General features: G+C 39.4%; 1 protein-coding gene across 1 annotated transcript in view; it reads right to left on the reverse strand.

Annotated features, from left to right (window-relative positions):
* The window catches only part of BEND2 (BEN domain containing 2), a 68,034-nt gene that overhangs the window by 14,981 nt on the left and 30,866 nt on the right, over window positions 1-22,187 (reverse strand). The window contains exons 7-12 of the mRNA XM_047764152.1: window positions 21,467-21,592; window positions 18,145-18,189; window positions 16,343-16,453; window positions 12,029-12,148; window positions 10,400-10,507; window positions 2,577-2,717 (exon numbers count right to left, since the gene is read on the reverse strand). Of these exons, the coding sequence (XP_047620108.1) occupies window positions 2,577-2,717; window positions 10,400-10,507; window positions 12,029-12,148; window positions 16,343-16,453; window positions 18,145-18,189; window positions 21,467-21,592 (651 nt within the window). The remainder of the gene's footprint in view (window positions 1-2,576; window positions 2,718-10,399; window positions 10,508-12,028; window positions 12,149-16,342; window positions 16,454-18,144; window positions 18,190-21,466; window positions 21,593-22,187) is intronic.

Raw genomic sequence — 22,187 nt, forward strand, 5'->3', positions numbered from 1 at the left:
GTTAACCACTGAGCCACCACGGGAACTCCTAAACTATTTTTTTTTAAAGAAAATTAAACATTGATTTTTAATTTACAAATTCCTACTTGGGGGAATTTTTTCGATACTTAGCTCTTCCTTAAATGAGTCTCCTTGTTGCCATCTGCATAACTGTTAGCATTTTTCATCTTTGCTAGTCTTGAATTTGCTGTACTTGAATAGGTTCATTGTCTTGAATAAATTTAATTCTTAGGTCACCGGTACATAAGGAAACATGTTGCTCTGAAATCTCATTGCTTCCTTTTACATTTGAAAACCACACTCAAGAGCTCTCTTGTGGCACAGTGGGTTGAGAATCCGGCATTGTCACTGTAGTGGCTCAAGTTCACTGCTGTGGTGAGAGTTCAACCCCTGGCCCAGGAACTTTTGCATGCCACAGGTGTGGCCAAAAAAAATTAAAATAAAACGAAAGTACACTCAGAGCTCTATTACTAAGTCAGTATATGTTACCTGAAGACAATTTAGAAAGTATGGGTGGATATAATTAAGAAAGTTTAAAAGTAGTTAGCATTTATAGAGTATCTACTATATATCAGGCACTGTGTTAAATATTTTATATCTAAGCTGAGTTTCATCATTCTAACAACTTATTCCCACTTAGCAGATGAGGAAATTGAGGCCCAGAGAAGGTAAGTTATTTGAACAAGATCACATTGCTAGTTATAGATCCAGTTTTCAAAGCTAAGTCTGTGTGTTTATGCGCTGAGTGCCCCAAACTCTTAATCTTCTGCTAATGCTTCCTATCCTTTTTTCAAAACACAAAATTAAAACCATACTTTATATATAGTCTGAATCCTGCTTCTTCAGTTATCATTATATTTTTCACATCTCCATTTTCTTTTGTTTTTTTTTAAGTCTGCATTCCTGTCATTATGATTTTCTTGACAGGTGACATTTATGTGGCATTTATGGTCCAGGCATTGTATTAAGCTTCAAATGAATTATCCTATTTGATCCTCACTAATTTTCTTCTGGTCATGCCCACGGCATGTAGAAGTTCTCAGGCCAAGCATCAAACTCACCCCATAGCAGTAACCCAAGCCACAGCAGTGACCATGCCAGATCTTAACCTGCTAAGCCACTAGGGAACTCCAATCTTCACAATCCTATGAAGTAGGTACTATAATTTTTGTCACTTCACAGATGAATAAACTAACATTTAGGTCAGAGAAGTAGCTGAAGGTCACTTAGTAAAATGTAGAGCCAGAGTTTGAACACAGACTGACTCAGTAACCCATGCTTTTAACCAATATGCTTAATGCCTCACATACTGTGGTATACCAGGAGTCATTTAACTAATTCCCTATGATTACTTGGTTGGCTGTTTCCAATTTTTCATGATTCTATAAAAAACAACTCTTGTATCAAAATTTTAATACAAATCTTTTCTATTATATCTTTGGATAGAAATGAGACTACTGAGCCATAAATACTTTTATGGATTTTTTACACAAACTACTCTTCAGAAATTTTTCACCAATTTATACTTCTAACAACAGCTTATCACATTGACCATTTAATACAAAGAGCACAGTTTTTGAAGTTTCTTCTAGTCTGGGTACCAAAATAACTTACAGGAAAAGGACCAGGGTCAACAAAACACAGGCCACAGGCCAATCCCACCACCAGTTTTTATAAATAAAGGTGTATTGGCACGCAGCCACACTGATTCATTTACCTCTATCTGTGGTTTCTTTCATGCTATAGCAGCAGAGTGAGTAGGTGTGACAGACACCAGATGGCCCACAAAGTCTAAAAGAGTTACTATCTAGCCCTTTACAAAGAACATCTGCAGAGCCCTATCCTAGGATATTATTAAGAAATTAGCTCCTTAGAAGTAGAGTCACAAAACTATAAAATACTAGGAATGCTTGACCTCAGAGGCTACAGAATCCAGGGTCCTCTCATCTCTGCCACTGTGGCTTGGCAGGCAACACAGGAGACTATTAAGAAACATGAGGAGTTCCCTAGTGGCTCAGTGGTTAAGGATATGGCATTGTCAGTGCTGTGGCTCAGGTTCAATCACTGGACTGGGAACTTCCACATGCCACAGGCAAGGCAGAAAGAAAGAAAGAAAGGGAGGAGGAAGGGAAGAAGGAAGAAAGAAAGATGAGGATTTTTTTGGAGGGGTATCAGGGATGGAACCCAAGCTACAGCAGTGACCCAAGACACAACAGTGACAATGCCAGATCCTTAACCTGCTAGACCACAAGGGAACTCCAAGAAACACGAATTTTAAAGTCAGAGAGAACTGGGTTAGAGTTCTGGAATGGCCACTCACCAGCTCTATGACTTCAGGAATGAAGATAATAAAAGTACCTATATCATGAAGTTATTATGGATATTAATAGAGAAGAGGCATGTCAGTCGATTTTCACAGTGCCTTGCACATAATACACAGTCAATAAATGTTATCCTTTTTTACTAATATCATCTAAAACCTACCTTCGAAATAGGAAACAAAAAGGTTGTATCAAGCACGCTGAAGAATATAGGTTAAGTTGTGCTACTTGTAATACGTGTCATTTTATACTCACCAAAGTTGGAAGGGATGCAGAAGGATGACGAGGAAGAGTCTTGGCTATTGACATTTTCCAATACCGTTGAGTCGTTCATTGTTTCAGGGTCATTTTCCACACAGTTTTCTGCTTTCACCAATATTTCTATAGGTAAAAGTGCTGAAATAAAAGAACTCCCAACTGAAAATTCTATATCCAGTAAGCTATCCTTCAGGTATGAAGGGGAAAATAAACATATTCTCAGCCAAAAGAAAACTAAAAGTGTTTGTCACTAGCAGATCTACTTTTAAAGAATGGCTAAAGGAGATCTTCAAACATAAAGGTTCTAACGATAGGAATCTTGGAGCTTCAGAAAGGAAGAAAGAGGGAGTTCCCATTGTGACTCAGCCAGTTACAAACCCAAATAATATCCATGAGGATGTAGGTTCAATCCCTGGTCTCGCTCAGTGGGTTAAGGATCTGGTGTTCCCGTGAACTGTGGTGTAGGCCACAGACGCAGCTCAGATCCTATGCTGCTATGGATGTGGCGTAAGCTGACAGCTACAGCTGTGATTTGACCCCTAGCCTGGGAACTTCCATATGCCACAGGTGCAGCCCTAAAAAAAAAGCCAAAAAAGAAAAGAAAGAATAAATAAAGGAAGGGAGTTCCTGTCATGGCGCAGTGGAAATGAATCCGACTAGGAACCCTGAGTTTGCGGGTTTGATCCCTGGCCTCGCTCAGTGGGTTAAGGATCCGGCGTTGCCATGAGCTGTGGTGTAGGCTGGCGGCAACAGCTCCGATTTGACCCCTAGCCTGTGAACCTCCATATGCCGCGGGAACGGCCCTAAAAAGACAAAGGACAAAAAAGAAAGAAAGAAAGAAAAAAGAAAGGAAGAACAGTAAAAAGGACAGAAAAGTGCATGCAGAGAAACTCAATCTTTCATACATTGCTGAAGGAAATGTAAAATGGAACAGCCAAATTAGAAAACATTTTGGAAGTTTCTTATAAAACTAAACCTGCAATTACCACATGACACAGTAGTTTCATTCTTGGGCATTTAGAAATCATGAGAAATAAAAGCTCACGATGACACAAAAACTGGCACGTAAGTGTTCTTAGCAGCTTTGTTCATAATAGCCAAAAACTATAAACAACACAAACATCCTTCAACAGGTACTCTGGTACATTTGATATCACAGAATGTTATTCAACAATAAAAAGGAATAAAAGAACAGAAAGAGCAGAAATGTGGGTAAATATAATACTATCATAAGTTATGTAATTCATATGTAATGACTGAAACAGAAATGAAAATACTATCTGAAACAAAGGCAATAATAGTTAAAAGTGAGGAAGGCAAAGGAATTTAAATAGAATTACAGTTTCAACACTTCATTCTAAGTGATAAAATGTTGATACCAGTAGACTGTGACAAGTCACATACATGTAAAATAACACCCAGAGTGACCACTAGGAAAACTATACAAAGCAATACACTTAAAAACAAAAAAATCAAGATGGAATAATAGAAAATGTTCGGGTAACCCACAGGAAGGTAAAGAAAGAAAAACAGAGGAAACAAAGAAAAAATAATAAAATGGCAAACGTACGCCCTATGATATCAATAATTACTTTAAATGTAAATGACCTAACCATATCAATTAAATGACAGCAATTGTGGATAAAAAACAAGGCCCAGGAGTTCCTGCAGTGGCTCAGCGGTTAATGAACCTGACTAGTATCCATGAAGATGAAGGTTCGATCCCTGGCCTTGCTCAGCGGGTTAAGGATGCGGCTTTGCCATGAGCTGTGGTGTAAGTCAAAGACAGGCTAGGATCCCACATTGCTGTGGCTGTGGCATGGACCAGCAGCTTGAGCTCTCATTAGACCCCTAGCCTGGGAACTTCCATAAGCTGCAGGTGGGGTCCTAAAAATACCAAAAAAAAAAAAAAAAAAAGACCCAACTATCTACTGTATATAAGAAAATCTATAAATTCAAGGACATAAGACTGAAACTAAAAGGACAGAAAAAAATATACCATGCAAATGTTAATCCAAAAAAAAAGTGTAGCTGGAGTTCCTGTTGTGGCTCAGTGGTTAAGAATCTGACTGCAGCAGCTCAGGTCACTGCTGAGATATGGGTTCAATCACTTGCCCAGAGCAAGGCATTAAATGATCCGGCATTGCTACAGCTGCAGCATAGGTCACAGCTGCAGCTCAGATTCAATCCCTGGCCCAGGAACTTCATATGCCGTGAGTGTGGCCATAAAAAAAAAATAAAATAAAATAATTTTAATTTAATTTAATTTTAGAAGTGTAGCTATATTGATACCAGATAAAGTAGACTTCAGAGCAAAGAAAGTTGCCAAAGACAAATAAGGATGAAAGGATCAACCTGCAGAAAGATATAGTGATCCTCAACATACCAAACCACGGAGTCTCAAAATACATGAAGCAAAAACTGAAAGAGCTGCAAGGAGAAATAATCAAATCTATAATTATACTTAAGGACCTCAACGCCCACCTCTCAGCAACTGATGGAACAACCAGACCAAAAATCAGCAAAGATACAGACGACCTCAACAACACAATTAACCAAAAGGATTCTCATTACAGAACATTCCACCAAATAAAAGCAGAATACACATTTTTGTCAAATGCCTGAGCATCATTCACCAAGACAGACCACATTCGAGCAAGAGAAAAAAAATCTCAACAAATTTAAAAGAAATAATATAGAGTAAATTTTCTGACCATAATGGAATCAAATCACACATTAATAATAATAGAAGGAAGATCTTTTAAATACTTAGAAATTAAACAGCACATTTCTAATTAATACATGTATCAAAGAGAAAATTTCCAAGGAAATAATAAAATACACAGGACTTAATTAAAATACAACACATCAAAATATATGGGGTGTAACTGAAGCAGTACAGAAAGTGAAAATTATAGCACTAAAGGCTGACATTAGAAAAGATAAAAGGTCTCAAATCTATAATCTAAGTTCCTACATCAAAAATTAAGAGAAGACTAAAAGAAACACAAGATGAGCAAAAAGAATGAAATAATGAAAAAGTAGGAATCAATGAACCTGAAAATATGAAAAAAATTGGAAATCAATGACGCAAAAGTCTGGTACCTCAAAAAGATCAATAAAGCTAAGTCTCTAGAAAGACTTACAAAAACAAAAAGAGATGATGCAAATAGTCAATATCATGACTGACATGGGATATCACAATATATCTAGTAGCCATTAAAAGGATAATAGGGAACACAACAATTCACTTTACATTCATAAATTTGATAGTTTAGAAGAAATGGAACTATTCTTCCAAAATTACAAATACTAAAACTCAACCAAGAAGTCAGAAATAATCTAAATAGTCCTATGATCATCAATGAAATTATATTTGCAACTGAAAAGCTCCCGAAAAGGAACCGACAAGCCCAAATAATTTCACTGCAGAAAAGAATTAACACTGATTTCTCATTTATTCCTCCATAAAAGAAGAGAAGGAAACTCATGCGCATTTTATGAGGCTAGTATGCCCTGATACCAAAACCAGACAGGGACAGCACAAAAAAAGAAAGAAAAATACAAATATCTTTCATGAACTTGGACATAAAAATTCTTAATACTTGCAAACCAAATTAATAATGTATTCAAAGATTATACAGTATGACCAAGTGGGATTTAATTCAGGCATGCAAGGCTGGTTCAACAGTGGAAAGCCTATCAATATAATCTGTCATATCAACAGGCTAAAGAAAAAAAAAACCATGTGACCATGTACATAGAAAAAGCATGTGCCGAAATCTAATACCCATTCATGATACAAACTCTCAGAAAGTTAGGACAAGAGGAAAACCATCTCAACTTAATACAGATCATCTATCAGGAGTTCCCGACATGGCGCAGTGGAAACGAACCAGACTAGGAACCATGAGGTTGCAGTTTCGATCCCTGGCCTCGCTCAGTGGGTTAAGGATCTGGCGTTGCTGTGAGCTGTGGTGAAGGTCACAGATGCAGCTCGGATCCTGCATTGCTGTGGCTGTGGTGTAGGCCGGCGGCTACAGCTCCTATTGGACCACTAGCCTGGGAACGTCCATATGCCGCAGGTGCGGCCCTAAAAAGAAAAAAAGAAAAAAAAAAGATCATCTATCAAAACCAATAATTAACATCATCATATTAAATGGTGAAAGACTGAATGCTTTCTTCCTAAGAATAGAAACAAGGCAAGGAGGTCCCTTCTCACCATTCTTATTAATCATAACACTGGAAGTTCTACCCACTGCAATAATAGAATAAAAAGGAGTAAAAGGCATACAGTTTGGACAGGAAGAAATATAATGACCCCTATTCACAGACGGCATAATACAAGAAGGATGGCTATGTAAAAAATCCCATAAAACTAATTATTAATTATTAAAACGAATGAGTTCAGCATGGTCATAGATACAAGATCAATCTGCAAAAATTAAGTTTATTTCTATATACAGTTGACTCTTGAACAATGTGAGGTTTAGGGGCACTGATTCTCCACACAGTCAAAAATTCGCATATAACTTTATAGATGGTGGATGTATCTGCAGTTCCACATTTGCAGATTCAACCAGTCTCAGATGGTGTAGTACTATAGCAGTTACTGAAAAAAACCCACATGTTAAGTGGACCCATGCAGTTCAAAGCTTTGTCATTCAAAGGTCAACTGTACTAAAAATGTGTAACCAAAATTAAAAACACATACCATTTACATCTCCAAAGTAAATAAAATACTTAAGCAAACACTTATTTTATTTTTTAGCCACACCCACAGCATGCATAAGTTCCTAGGCCAGGGATCAAACCCCCACCACAGCAGCGACTCAAGCTGCTGCAGTGACACCACTGGATCCTTAACCCACTGTGCCACAGGGCAACTCCCAAAAACTTATTTTTTAATGGTATAGGATCTATGTCATGAAAATTACAAAATGATAATTTAAAAATCAAAGACCTTAATAAACACATACATACATACTATGCTCATGGATGAGAAGAGTCAATATACTAAAGATGTCAGTTCTTCCCAACTGATCTGTGGGCTTAACATGATTCCCATCAAAATCCCAGAAATTTGTTGTTTGGAAACATACGCAAGCTTATTCTAAAATTAGGATGGAAAGGCACAGGACCTAGAATACTTAAATGATCTTGGAGTTCCCGTGGTGGCACAGCGGTTAACGAATCCGACTAGGAACCATGAGGTTGCAGGTTCGGTCCCTGCCCTTGCTCAGTGGGTTAAAGGATCCAGTGCTGCCGTGAGCTGTGGTGTAGGTTGCACACGCGGCTCGGATCCCACGTTGCTGTGGCTCTGGCATAGGCTGATGGCTACAGCTCCGATTCGACCCCTAGCCTGGGAACCTCCATATGCCGCGGGAGCGGCCCAAGAAATGGCAAAAAGACAAAAAAAAAAAAAAGAAAGAAAGTAGGAGAAATCATTCTACCTGATGGTAAGACTTAATGTATAACAACAATAATCCCAACATTGTGGTTTGGCAGAGACATAGAAACACAGATCAGTAGAATGCAACAGAGAACCCAGAAATAGACCTACACAAATGTGCCTAATTGCTTTTTGATTAAGGTATAAAAGCAATTCAATAGAGGAAAGATGGTACTGCAGCAATTGGATAGCCATTGGCAAAAAAAAAAAAGAACCTCAGCCTACATCTCATACCTTACATAAAATTAACTCGAATGTAAAATGTAAAATATAAGACCGAGGATTAAGAATTAAACAAAGAGGAGTTCCCGTCGCGGCTCAGTGGAAACAAATCTGACTAGCATCCATGAGGACCCAGGTTCAATTTCTGGCCTCGCTCAGTGGGTTAATGATCCGGCATTGCTGTGAGCTATGGTGTAGGCTGCAGACATGGCTCAGATCTAGATCTGGCATTGCTGTGGCTGTGGCGTAGGCCGGCAGCTACAGCTCCTATCGGACCCTTAACCTGGGAACCTCCGAATGCCACGGGTGCAACCCTAAAAAGACAAAAGACAAAAAAAAAAAAAAGAACTAAACAAAGAGCTCATAGACCTGATACCAAAAGTAGAATCCATAAACAAAAAAGCGGATAGGAGTTCCCGTCGTGGCGCAGTGGTTAACGAATCCGACTAGGAACCATGAGGTTGCGGGTTCCGTCCCTGCCCTTGCTCAGTGGGTTAATGATCCGGCGTTGCCGTGAGCTGTGATGTAGGTCGCAGATGCGGCTCGGATCCTGCGTTGCTGTGGCTCTGGTGTAGGCTGGCAGCTGCAGCTCCGATTCGACCCCTGGCCTGGGAACCTCCATATGCCGAGGTAGCGGCCCAAGAAATTGCAAAAAAGACAAAAAAAAAAGAAAAACGGATAAATTGAACCTCATGAAAATTAAAAACTTTCTCTCTGCAAAACAAAACAAAAAACTTAAAGAGAGGATGAAAAGGAAAGCTACAGATAGGAGGAAGAAGACGTTTGCAAACTACATATCCAACAAGAGACTAGTATCTACAAATATCTAAACAACTCCCAAAACTCAGCAGTAAAAATGTATATACATATATAAGCCAGAAGAGATATTTCAGAGAGAAGAACATACAGATGGAAAATTAGTACACGTAATGGCACTGTACATCATTAACCAAAGGCAAATGCATATTAAACCCACAATGAAGTTGTGGGTGTACTATACACCAGAATGTATAAAATTTTAAAAAGGTGAAAACACCAAGTGCTGGCGAGGATGCAGAGAAATTGAATCACTTATTCACTGCTGGTGGGAACATAAAATCAGACGGTCATTCTGGAAATAGCCAGTTTCTTATAAAACTAAACAAACGACTACCACACAATTTAGCAATTGTGCTCTTGGGCATTTATCATAAGGAAATGAAAACTATGTTCACATTAAAAACCTGCACGTGAGTGTTCACAGCACCTTTAGTCTTAATAGCTAAAATCTAGAGACAACCAAGATATCCTTCAATAGGAAACAGATAAATAAATCGTGATATACCCATCCCATGGAATAGGGCTCAGCACTAAAAAGGAAGGAACTACTGATACATGCAGCAACTTGGACGAATCTCCAGAGAATTATGCTAAGTGAAAGAAAGGCAATCCCCTGAAGTTCTCTTGTGGCACAGCAGGCTAAAAATCTAGTGTTGTCACTGCTGTGGCTTGGGTCGCTTCCAGAGCATGGTTTCGATCCCTGGCCTGGGAACTTCCACATGCTACAAGCATGTCAAAAAAAAAAAGGCAATCAGCAATCCCCAGATATGAAATAATATGAGTCCATTAATAGAACACTGGCTTGCACTGACAAAATTATAAAGAGGGAGAAAAGATTAGTACTGGATGGGTTAGGGATGAGGCCCGGGAAAGAATGAAATGAAGGAGGTGGGTGTGGTTATAAAAAGGCAAAAGAGGGTTCCTGGACGTACTGGAGCAGTTCTGGATCACAACTGTAGTGGCGAATATCTGAACCCGAACACGTCACAAAAGGGCAGAGAACTAAATACGCATACACAAACCTACACAAATGAATGCAAGTAAAGGTGGGGCCATCTGAATATGATGTGATCTGTGGATCATATCAATGTCAAAATCTTAGTTGTGATATTTTACACTTTTCCAAAATATTTCTTTGGGAGATATTGGGTAAAGTGAAGTGTACATAAGATCTCTCTGTACTATTTCTCTACAAAAACAGGTGATTTTGAAATATCTCAGAATGAAAAGATTAATATTGAAAAAGCTATCACTAAGAATTAATATTAAGAATGTTGATGGATCTAGATTAGAGTGATAATCATAATAGGTATCACGTCCAACTCACCAAAACCATGAGTAAGAAAGAAAGTTTCTGAATCAATATCTTGGCCACTGTCATTTTCCATTACGGTTGGGTAATTTGTTGTCTCAGATTTCATTTCTGTGCTGGATTCTGTTTGAACAAGATTTTGATAAGTAAAACATTTTCAAGTGCAGAAAGACAAGAAATCTCAATAGCAATTTGTATTTCAGGCAAAACTATCCTTTACAAATGAAGGAGAAATAAAGACATCATCACTGGCTGACTTACCCTTAAAAAACGGCTGAAGGAAAATCTTCTGACTGAAAGGATATGATGAAGGCGGGACTCTTGGAGCGTGAGGAAGGAAGGAAGAAGCACCAACAGCAAGAGCAGAAATAAACATGCAAAGAAACTAGCTCACTCATAGATTACTGCTCTGAATGTAAAATGGTACAGATACACCGGAAAACGGTTTGGCAGTATTTTACAAAACTCACCTACTACCACAGGACCCAGCAACCGTGTGTGCTCTTAGGTGTCCTCCCAGAGAAATAAAAACTGATGTTCATATATGAGCCTATACATGCGCATTCATAGTAGCTTTACTCCAAAGAGCCAAAAACTGGAAACAACCCCGAAGTTCTTCCACCAGTGGAACACCCACACTGTGGAACAGCGCTCAGCAATAAAAAAAGAAAGTACTGGGAATTTCCTGGTGGCCTAATTGTTAAGGATTCGACACCGTCACTGCTGGGGCTCAACAGCAGGGTTTGATCCCTGGCTTGGGAACTTCTGCATGCTGCGGACAAAGCCAAAAAAAAAAAAAAAAGAAGTACTGATGTACACAGCAACATAAGATGAATCTCCAGAGAATTATGGTGAATGAACAAAGGCAGTTCCTAAAGGTTATATACTATATGAGTCTATAAAACTCTCGAAATGAAAAATTATAAAGAAAGAAAATAAATTAGTACTTGTCAAGGGCAGGGATGGGGCAGGGTAAGGGTAGGAGCAAGAGAGGAGAAAGGTGGGTGTGGTTTTAAAGGGCAACAGGGGAGTTCCCATTGTGGCGCAGTGGAAACAAATCCCACTAGGAACCATGAGGTTGCAGGTTCGATCCCTGGCCCCGCTCAGGAGGTTAAGGATCCTGCATTGCCGTGGCTATAGTGTAGGCCGGCACCTGTAGCTCCGATTAGACCCCTAGTCTGGAAACCTCCATATGCCTTGGGTGTGGCCCTAAAAAGCAAAAAAATAAAAAATAAAGGGCAATAAGGATATCTTTGTGTTGACAGAAATGTTCTGAATTTTGACTGTGCTAGAGGATATGGAAACGGACATCATGAAATTATATAAAACTGAATACACACACACATGTAAACATAAACACACACAAGCACAAATAAAACTGAAGATACTTCAATAAAATCTATGGCTTTCATCAATGTCTACATCCTGGGTGGGCTTTTGTGCTATAGTTTTACAAGATGTCATCTCTGGGGGAGACTGGGTAAAGATCTCTCTGCATTATTTTTTGCAATGGCATGTGCAGCTATTTTCTTTTAAAATTTTTTAAATTTTTAATCAGGAAAAGCTACCACTAGCTCACATTAAGAGTGTTAATAAATCTAGGTTAAATAGTGCTACTTGTAATACGTATCATTTCGAACTCACCAAAACCGGGAGGGATGAAGAAATATGAAGTTTCTTGAGCACAGCCATCTTCCAAGAAAGGTGGGTAATTCATCATCTGAGGATTATTTTCCATGCTGGTTTCTGCTTTGAGGAACATTTCTATAAGGAAAACGCTTTTCAAATGTTCTAAGAAAAGACCCCCAACTTAATATCTATATCTGATGAACCTATCCTCCAGTAATCAAGAAAAATATTCACCGACAAAGGAAAACCAAAAGTATTTGTCACTAACTGACTTACACTTTAAAAATGGCTAACACGAAGGATATAATAGAATTCTGGAGCATTAAGAAGGAGATAGAACAATGAAAAGAGCAGAAATATGGATGTAGAGAAACTAGATCACTATACATTGCTGGCAGGAATGGAAAATGGTACAGCTAGACTGGAAATCAGTTTAACAGTTTCTTGTAAAACTAAGGATGCAGTTACCATAGGACCCAGAAATTGCACCCTTGAGGACTCACCCAGAGAAGTGAAAGCTTGTATGAAAGAGTGAAATGAATAAAATGAGGCAAAATATATCTTTTCTTTTTTTTTTTTTTTTTTTTTTGCTTTTTAGGGCTGCACCTGCAGCATATGGAGGTTCCCAGGTTAGGGGTTGAATCAGAGCTACAGCTGCTGGCCTACACCACAGCCACAGCAACTCGGAATCCGAACCATGTCTGCGACCTACACCACAGCTCACGAAGGCAACACTGGATCCTTAACCCATTGAGCGAGGCCAGGGACTGAATCTGCAACCTCATGGTTCCTAGTCAGATTCGTTTCTGCTGTGCCACCACGGGAACTCCTAAAACTATGAATGAATATTCATAGCAGCTTTACCTCTAATAGCCACAAACAGGAAACCCAGAGGTTTGCAACAGATGAACAGGTAAGTAAACCCTGGTACATCCATACCATGAAATATTACTCAGCAATAAAAAAGAAGGAATCACTGATACAACAGCATGAATCTTCAGAAGTCCATCTCAAACACCACATGATTCCATTTATATAACTATGCTGAGGGGACAAATAATAGATCTGTAGAATAGATTCATGCTTGCATTGCAACAGGGCAGAAGGTAGGAATGGAGGACAATGTCGACTGGAGGGAGACGGATATGGTTATAAAAGAGCAATATGAGAGATCATGGTGGTGACAGAACTGTTTCATGGATTGCCTGTGGTAGAGGATATGTGAACTTGCACACATGATAAAATTGTACAGAACTAAATACAAACACATATTAATGTAAGTGAAACTGGGAACATTTCAATATCTGTGGATGGTATCATGTCAATATCTTGGTTGTGGTAATAGTCTATCATTTTGCAAGATGTTACCATCGGGGAAAATTGGGTAATGGGGAACACAGGATCTTTATGGATTATTTATTATAACTGCACATGCAACTAAATTTTTCTGAAAATAAAAACTTTAATTAGAAAGCGCTACCACTATTTTGCACTAACGAGACTGATGAATCTGGATTAAATATGATATATATCAAAGTATCGTTTCCAACTCAGCAAAACTAGAAGGAATGCAGTGACATAATAAGGAAATATCTTGGCTATTACTATTTTCCAATACCAGTGGGTAATTTGTTGTCTCAGGGCTCTTTTCCAGGTTGTGTGAGCTTTTACCAACATTTCTATAAATAAAATACTTTCAAGCACTAAAAAAATAAGAATTCTCAACTATGTGGAGTTCCCATTGTGGCTCAGCAGGTTAAGAATCTGACTTATATACATGAGGATGCAGGTTTAATCCCTGGCCTCACTCAGTGGGTTAAAGGATCCAGTGGTGCTGCAACCTGAAGTACAGGTTGCAGACACGGCTCAGATCTGGCATTGCTGTGGCTGTGGTGTAGGCCAGCAGCTGCAGCTCCGATTCAACCCTTAGCCTGGGAACTTCCAAATGCTGTGGGTGTGGCCTTTAAAAAAAAAAAGAAGAATTCCCAACTATGAATTCTATATCAAGCAAAATAATCCTTCAAGAATGAAGCAGATATGTGACAATATGGATGAATCTAGCTAAGTCAAATAAACCAAACAGAAAAACATAAATACTGCATGGTACCACTTATATGTGGAATATAAAAAAAAATTTTTTTTGAGCCCACAGAAACAGAGTGTGGAATGGTAGCTGGCAGCGGCTGGGAAGTGGGAGGAAAATAGGAAAAGGCTGGTAAAAAGTACAAACTTTCAGTAATAAGATGAATAAAGTCTGAGGAGCCAATGCATAACATGATGACTATCGTTGATACACTGTGTGGTATAACCAGAATTTGCGTAGAGAGTAGAACTTAAGCATTCTCACAACAAAAGAATACAAAAGTAAATGTGTGAGAAGATGGAATGTGCCAACTTGATGGCGGAAATCTTTTCATAATGTACACATACATTAAATCATGATACCATATGCTTAAAATATATTAAATTTTATTTGTCAATTATACCTCAATAAAGCTGAAAAAAGAAAAGAACATGCAAACTCAAAACAAAAAGAAAAGGAAACAAAGACATTCTCACATGAAGGAAACCTAAAAGTAATTTATCACTAGCTGACTTACACTTGAAAATGGCTTAAGGAGGGAGTTCCTGTTGTGGCATAGTGGAAACGAATCTGACTAGCATCCATGAGGACACAGGTTCGATCCTTGGCCTCCCTCAGTGGGTTAAGGATCCAGCATTGCCATGAGCTGTGGTGTAGGTCACAGACGTGGCTCAGATCTGGCATTGCTGTGGCTGTGGCAGAGGCCGGCGGCTACAGCTCCAATTTGACCCCTTAGCCTGGGAACCTCCATATGCCGCAGGTGCGGCCCTAAAAAAAACAAAAGACCAAAAGAAAGAAAGAAAGAAAGAAAATGGCTAAAAGAAAATTTTCTATCAGAAAGAACAAATTTCGGAGCATCCGAAAGGAAGAAAGAACAATGAAAGCAGCAGAAATATAGATGTGGAGAAACTTCATCGCTCATTGCTGGTGGGAAAATAAAATGGTATGATTTCTCTAGAAAACTGTTTGGCAGTTTCTTACATAACTAAACATGCAATTACCATACAACCAGGGGCATTCTTGGGCACTCTGGGGCATTTGTTTAAAAGAAACCAAAACTTATTTACACAAAAACCTGTGCAAGAACACTCATAGCCACTCGACTTGTAATACTGAAAAATGGGGGGGAAAAAATCCTGATGTTCTTCAGCTATGAATGAAGACAAATGGTGGTACATCGACACCATGGAATAGTACTCAGCAACAAAGAAGAAGGAACCACCGACCCAAGTCAGATGACTCTCAAGGGAAGCATGCTGCGGTGGGTAGGGTTACAAAAGGGCACGATGAGGCATCCGTATGGTAATGGAAATGTTATATATCTTGACTGGGTGGTGGGTAGCAAACCTACTCATGTGATAAAATCCAACAGAACTAAACATATATACACAAATCATACAATTAAACTGGGGGAGTCTCAATAAGATCTATAGATTGTATCGGGGTCAAATATTCTGGTTGTCATGTTCTGTTATCATTTCGCAAAATGTTACTGTTGGAAGAAATGGGTAGAGGATAAAAAGGATCATTCTGTATTACTTCTTAAAATTAGGAGCTCCTGTCGTGGCTCAGTCATTAATGAACCTGACTAGGAACCATGGCCTTGCTCAGTGGGTGAAGGATCCCGCGTTGTGAGCTGTGATGTAGGTCACAGACACGGCTCAGATCCTGTGTTCCTGCGACTGTGGTGTCGACCGGCACCTACAGCTCTGATACACCCCCTAGCCTAGGAACCTCCATAAGCTGCGGGTGCAGCCCCAAAAAGACAAAAATCAAATAAATAAATAAATAAATAAATAAAATAAAACTATGACTCTCAAATCACCACAAGATTGAAAGTTTAATTTAAAAAAGAGCTATCGGAGTTCCCGTCGTGGCGCAGTGGTTAACGAATCCGACTAGGAACCATGAGGTTTTGGGTTCGGTCCCTGCCCTTGCTCAGTGGGTTAACGATCCGGCGTTGCCGTGAGCTGTGGTGTAGGTCGCAGACGCGGCTCGGATCCTGCGTTGCTGTGGCTCTGGCGTAGGCCGGTGGCTACAGCTCCGATTGGACCCCTAGCCTGGGAACCTCCATACGCCGCGGGAGCGGCCCAAGAAATAGCAACAACAACAACAACAACAACAAAAAAAGACAAAAGACAAAAAATAAAATAAAATAAAAAAGAGCTATCGCTAGCTTCCATGAAGGATGTTGATGGTTGTAGACAAAGCAGTGCTACTTGAAATAGGTATCATTTCAGACTCACCAAAATTGGGAGGAATGGAGAGACGTGAAGAGGCAGCATCTGGGCCACTGCCATTTCCCACCAAAGCTGGGTAATACATTGTCTGAGAGCTGTTTTCCATGCTGGTGTCCGCTTTTCCTGGCATTTCTATAACTTTTTCAAGTGCTGAAAGACAAGTACTCTCAACTGTGAATTCTGTACTGGGCGAGGCTATACTTCAGGAAAGAAGTGGAAATAAAGACATTGTGACACAACAGAAAAAAGAGTTTTTAACTGCCCCTAGCAGATTTTCCCTTTAAAATAGCTAAAGTAAAAACCTTCAAACGGAAAGGATATTATGAAAGAAGGAATCCTGGAGCATCAGGAAGGAAGAAATAACAATGGAAAGATGAGAAATATGGATGGAGAGAAATGATCACCCATACCCATACGTTGCTATTGGGAATGTAAAATGGTACAGTCTCTCTGGAAAATTGTTTGGCCCTTTCTTATAAAACTAAACATGCTATTACTATAAGATCTAGGAACTGCACTTTTGGCATTCATGACAGAGAAATGCAAAGTTATGTTTACGCAAAAATCAGTTCATGGATGTTCACAGCAGCTTTATGTGTAGTATCCAAAAACCCAAAAAGGAAAAAAAAAAAAGATATCCTTCAATGTGCGAATATTAGAAAAAAAAAAAACTGTTGCATTTCTACACCATGGAAAACTTCATCAATAGAAATGAACACTGATTTACACAAAAGTGGGTACATGAATATTCAAGGCTGCTTTACTTCTAACAGCCAAAAACTGGGAAAAAAAAAATCCGAATGTCCTTGAACAGGTAAATAAACATAATGCTGTATATCTATAGCATGAAATATACTTCAGCAGTAATAGTAATAAACTACTGATAGATGCCACAAACTGGATGAGTCCATAGCAAATTAGGCTGAGTGAAAAAAGCCAGTCCCAAAGGTTACACAGTGTATTATTCCACTTACATAACAACCCGAGACAAAACTGTAGAAATGGAGAAGAGATCAATGCAGCCATGTGTTAGGGAGGGGTCCTGGAGAAAGGGAAGGCTAGTGTGGTCCTTGATGAAAATTATCTCTACCTTGACTGTGATGGACTCACTCATGTGATAAAATCGCATAGTGATAAACACATACATGAAATTGTACACACACACATACAGGTAAAACTGGAGGCACCTCAGTAACTTCTGTGGGTTGTATCAATGTCAATATCTTGGTTGTGACACTGTAACATAGTTTTGTAAGGTGTGGTCATTGGGGAAAACAAGCAAAGCATAAATAGGATCTCTGACCTATTTTCTACAACTCCATGTGGCTCTTAAATTACACCCAAAAGTTTTAAAAAGAGCTACAGCTGGCTTGTATTCAGGATGTGGATAGATCTATTTTTCTTTCTTTCTTTTTAGGGCCGCACCTGTGGCATCTGGAAGCTCCCAGGCTAGGGGTTGAATCAGGAGCTGCAGCTGCTGGCCATGGCCACAACCACAGCAATGCCAGATCCGAACCACATCTGCAAACCACACTGCAGCTCACAGCAACACCAGATCCTTAACCCACTGAGACCAGGGATGGAACCCGCATCCTCATGGACACTAGTCAGGTTCTTAACCCGCCGAGCCACAATGGGTATTCCAGAATATGATAGATCTGGTTCAGACACTGCTACTTGAAACATATCTATCATTTCAAGCTCACCAAACTTGGGAGAGAGGGAGTGAAATGAAGAGTCAGTTTCTGGGCCATTGTTATTTCCCAATAAAGATGGGCAATACATTGTCTGAGAGCTGTTATCCAGGCTGGTTTCTGCTTTTCCTGGCATTTCTATAAGGATGAATTTTTCAGCTGCTGTGAAAGAAAAGAACTCTCAACCGTGAATTCCACATGAAGTGAAACTATCATTCAAGTAAAAAGTGATATAAAAACATTCCAAAACAAAGGAAAACTAAAACAATCTGTCCCTAGCAGACTTACCCATACCAAAAGGCTAAAGGAAAATCTTCAAACAGAAAGGACATGATGAAAGAAGGCAATGTGGAGCATCAGGAAGACAGAAAGAATAATGAGAAGAAAAGGAACATGAATGTGAAGAAACTGGATCACTGCTGGTGAGAATGAAAAATGGTACAGCCTCTCTAGAAAACTGGCATTTTCTTATGAAACTAAACATGCAATTACCATAAGAATAAAAATTGCACTCCTGGCATTCATGACAGGGAAATAAAAATTTATATTATACAAAACCCAGTACATGGATATTCATAACGGCTTTACTCCTACTACCAAAAATTAAGGGGAAAAAAACTAATGTCTGTTCAATGGATGAATAGTTAAAAACAACTACTACATATTGAAATCTTATAAAACTATTTAACGATAAAAAGGAAGAAAGAATTGATATGTGCAACAACCTGGATAAATCTTCAAGGAATTATGCTGATGGAAAAAAATCCTCAAAGGTTCTGTACCATAAGATTTCCTTTTATATAATACTCTTGAAGTGACAAAATTAGAGAGACCAGTGTTTGGGGGGAAGTAGGGGGTGAGCAGTGGGGAAGGAAGGGGTGACCTGGGACAGGTGGCGTAGCTATAAAAGGGCAAGAAGAGGCATCTTTATGGTGATGGAAATATTCTGTATCTTGACCATGATAGTGGTAATCACACCTACTCATGTGATGAAATTAGAAATAAATATCAACACACATAAACTACAAGTAAAACTGGGGGCAACTCCATAACATATGTGTCTTGTCTACCAATGTTAATACCCCAGTTATGATATTTTACTAGTTATGCAAGATGTATCATTGGGAGAAAAAGGTAAAGTGTAAAAGGGAGCTCTTTATATTATTTCTTACAAATACATGTGAATGTGGAGTTTCCGCCATGGCGCAGCGTAAAGGAATCTGACTAGGATCCATGAGGACACAGGTTCGATCCCTGGCCTTGCTCAGGGCTAAGGATTCAGCGTTACCACGAGCTGTGGTGTAGGTCACAGACACAGCTTGGATCTGGCATTGCTATGGCTGTGGTGTAGGCCGGCAGCTAGAGCTCCGATTTGACCCCTAGCCTGGGAACTTCCATATGCCACAGGTGTGGCTGTAAAAAATATATATATGCAAAATTATTTCGAAATAAAAACTTGAATTTAAAAAAAAAATGGGGAGTTCCCGTCGTGGTGCAGTGGTTAACGAATCTGACTAGGAACCATGAGGTTGCAGGTTCGGTCCCTGCCCTTGCTCAGTGGGTTAACGATCCAGCGTTGCCGTGAGCTGTGGTGTAGGTTGCAGACGCGGCTCGGATCCTGCATTGCTGTGGCTCTGGCGTAGGCCGGTGGCTACAGCTCTGATTAGACCCCTAGCCTGGGAACCCCCATATGCCGTGCGAGCAGCCCAAGAAATAGCAAAAAGACAAAATAAATAAATAAATAAATAAAATTTAAAAACAAATAAAATAAAAATGGGTTACCACTAGCTTGCATTAAAGACATTGATGCATCTAGATTAAATAGTCTACTTATGAGTACCCTGGTGGCTTAGTGGTTAAAGATATGGCATTGTGACTGCTTTGGTGTGGGTTCTATCCTCAGCCCGGGAACTTCCACATGCTCCTGGTGCGGCCAAAAAAAAATTTTAAAGGAATAAAAAAGAAAATAAATTTTTAAAAATAGTGCTACTTATAGTGATGTATCATTTGAAACTCACTAAAATTAGGTGGGAGGCTGACAGATGAAGAAGAATATTGGCCACTGTCACTTCCCGATAAAGTTGGATAACACATTGTCTCAGGGCTGTTTTCCAGGCTGGTTTCTGCTATTTCTGGCAAAGCTACAGGAAAAACATTTTTCAAGCGCTTAAGAAAATAACTCTTAATCTTTAATCCTATACATAGTGAAGCTATCCTTTATTAATGTAAGGGAAATAAAGACATTTTCACATGAAGGAAAACTAAAAAACCTGTCTCTTGTAGGCTAAAGGAAGGCTATAGGAAAATCATCAAACAGAAAGGATATAATGAAAGAACAGAGAAACAGAGAAACTATCGCATATATTGGGGTGGAAGGTTAAAAACTGAACAGCTCCTCCATGGAATTCTGGAGTTCCCATCGTGGCACAGTGGAAACAAATCCGACTAGGAACCATGAGGCTGCGGGTTCGATCCCTGGCCTCGCTCAGTGGGTTAAGGATCCGGCATGGCCTTGAGCTGTGGTGTAGGTCACAGATGTGGCTCGGATGTGGCATTGCTATGGCTCTGGCCTAGGCCGGTGGCAACAGCTCTGATTAGACCCCTAGCCTGGGAACCTCCATATGCTGTGGGTGCGGCCCTAAAAAGACCAAAAAAAAAAAAAAGAAGAAAAGAAAAAGAAAAAGGAAAACATGGAATTCACATGACCCAGAATTGCCCTCTTGGGTATTCATCTCAAAGTAATACTTAGGTTTACACAAAAACTGGTATAGGACTGCTCATAGAGCTAAACTTGTAACAGCCAAAAACGGGAAATATTCCAGATGTACTTCAGTGAGTGAACAGATAAACAGTTATATACCCATACCATGGAATAGTGGTCAACAATAAAAAGAAAAGAACTTTTTTTTTTTTTTGCTTTTTAGGGCTGTACCTGTGGCATATGTAAGTTCCCAGGCTAGGGATCAAATCAGAGCTGCAGCTGCTAATGTGACAGGAACTCCTAAAAGGGAAAAACCCTTGATACATGCAACAATTGGTAGAAATTGTGTTCAGTAAAAAACAAAGAACAGTTCCCGTTGTGGCTCAGTGGGTTAAGAACCCGAGATGGTGTCCACGAGGATGCGGGTTCGATCCCTGGCCTTGGTCAGTGGGTTAGGATCCAGCATTGCCGTGAGGTGTGGTGTAAGTCGCAGACGCGGCTCAGATCCCACGTTGCTGTGGCTGTGGTGTAGGCCGGCAGCTACAGCTCCAATTCAACCCCTAGCCTGGGAACCTCCATATGCCGAAGAGCGCAGCCCTAAAATGACGAAAAATAACATAATAATAAAAAATTTTAAATTTTAATTTTAAAAAGCTACTACTGACTTGCATTAAGGATGTTAGTGAATCTAGATCAAACAGTGCTACTTGCAATAATGTATCACTTCGAACTCACCAAAATTGGGAGGGCTGAAGACAGATGAAGAGATAGTATCTTGGCCACTGTCACTTCCCAAGAAAGTCGGGTAATGCATTGATTTAGTACTGTTTCCAAGGCCGGTTGCTGCTTTTCCTGGCATTTCTATAAATAAAAAGTTTTCAAGGGCTGTAACACAAGAACTCTCATCCACGAATTTCATGCTGGGTAAAACGATCTTCCAGGAAAGAAGGGGAAATAAAGACTTTCTCACATGAAGGAAAACTAAAAGATTTTGTCGCCAGTAGACTTACTCTTAAAGAAAAAAGAAAATCTTCTATCACATAGGGACATGATGAAAGCAGTAATCATGAAGCATCAGAAGGTAAAAAGAACAACAGAAAGAGCAGAAATATGGATGCAGAGAAACTGGATTACATATACATTGCTGATAGGAAAGGAAAATGGTACAGCTGTAATGGAAAATAAGTAGTTTCTCATAAAACGAAAACATGCAGTTAACATATAACCAGCAACTGCACTCTTGGGCATTCATGTCAGAGAAATGAAGACTTCTATTTACACAAAAACCTGTGCATGAATATTTATAGCAGCCTTAGCCCTAACAGTCGAAGACAGGAAAAAAATCAAAATTTTCAACAGATGAATGGTTAAACTATGACACAGCTATACCACGTAACAGTGCTCAGCAATAAAAAGGAAGAAACTAGTGAATAACTTGGTTTAATCTCCAGGGACT

This window comes from Phacochoerus africanus, chromosome X (genome assembly GCF_016906955.1).
Source record: "Phacochoerus africanus isolate WHEZ1 chromosome X, ROS_Pafr_v1, whole genome shotgun sequence".
Taxonomy (NCBI): Eukaryota; Metazoa; Chordata; class Mammalia; order Artiodactyla; family Suidae; genus Phacochoerus; species Phacochoerus africanus.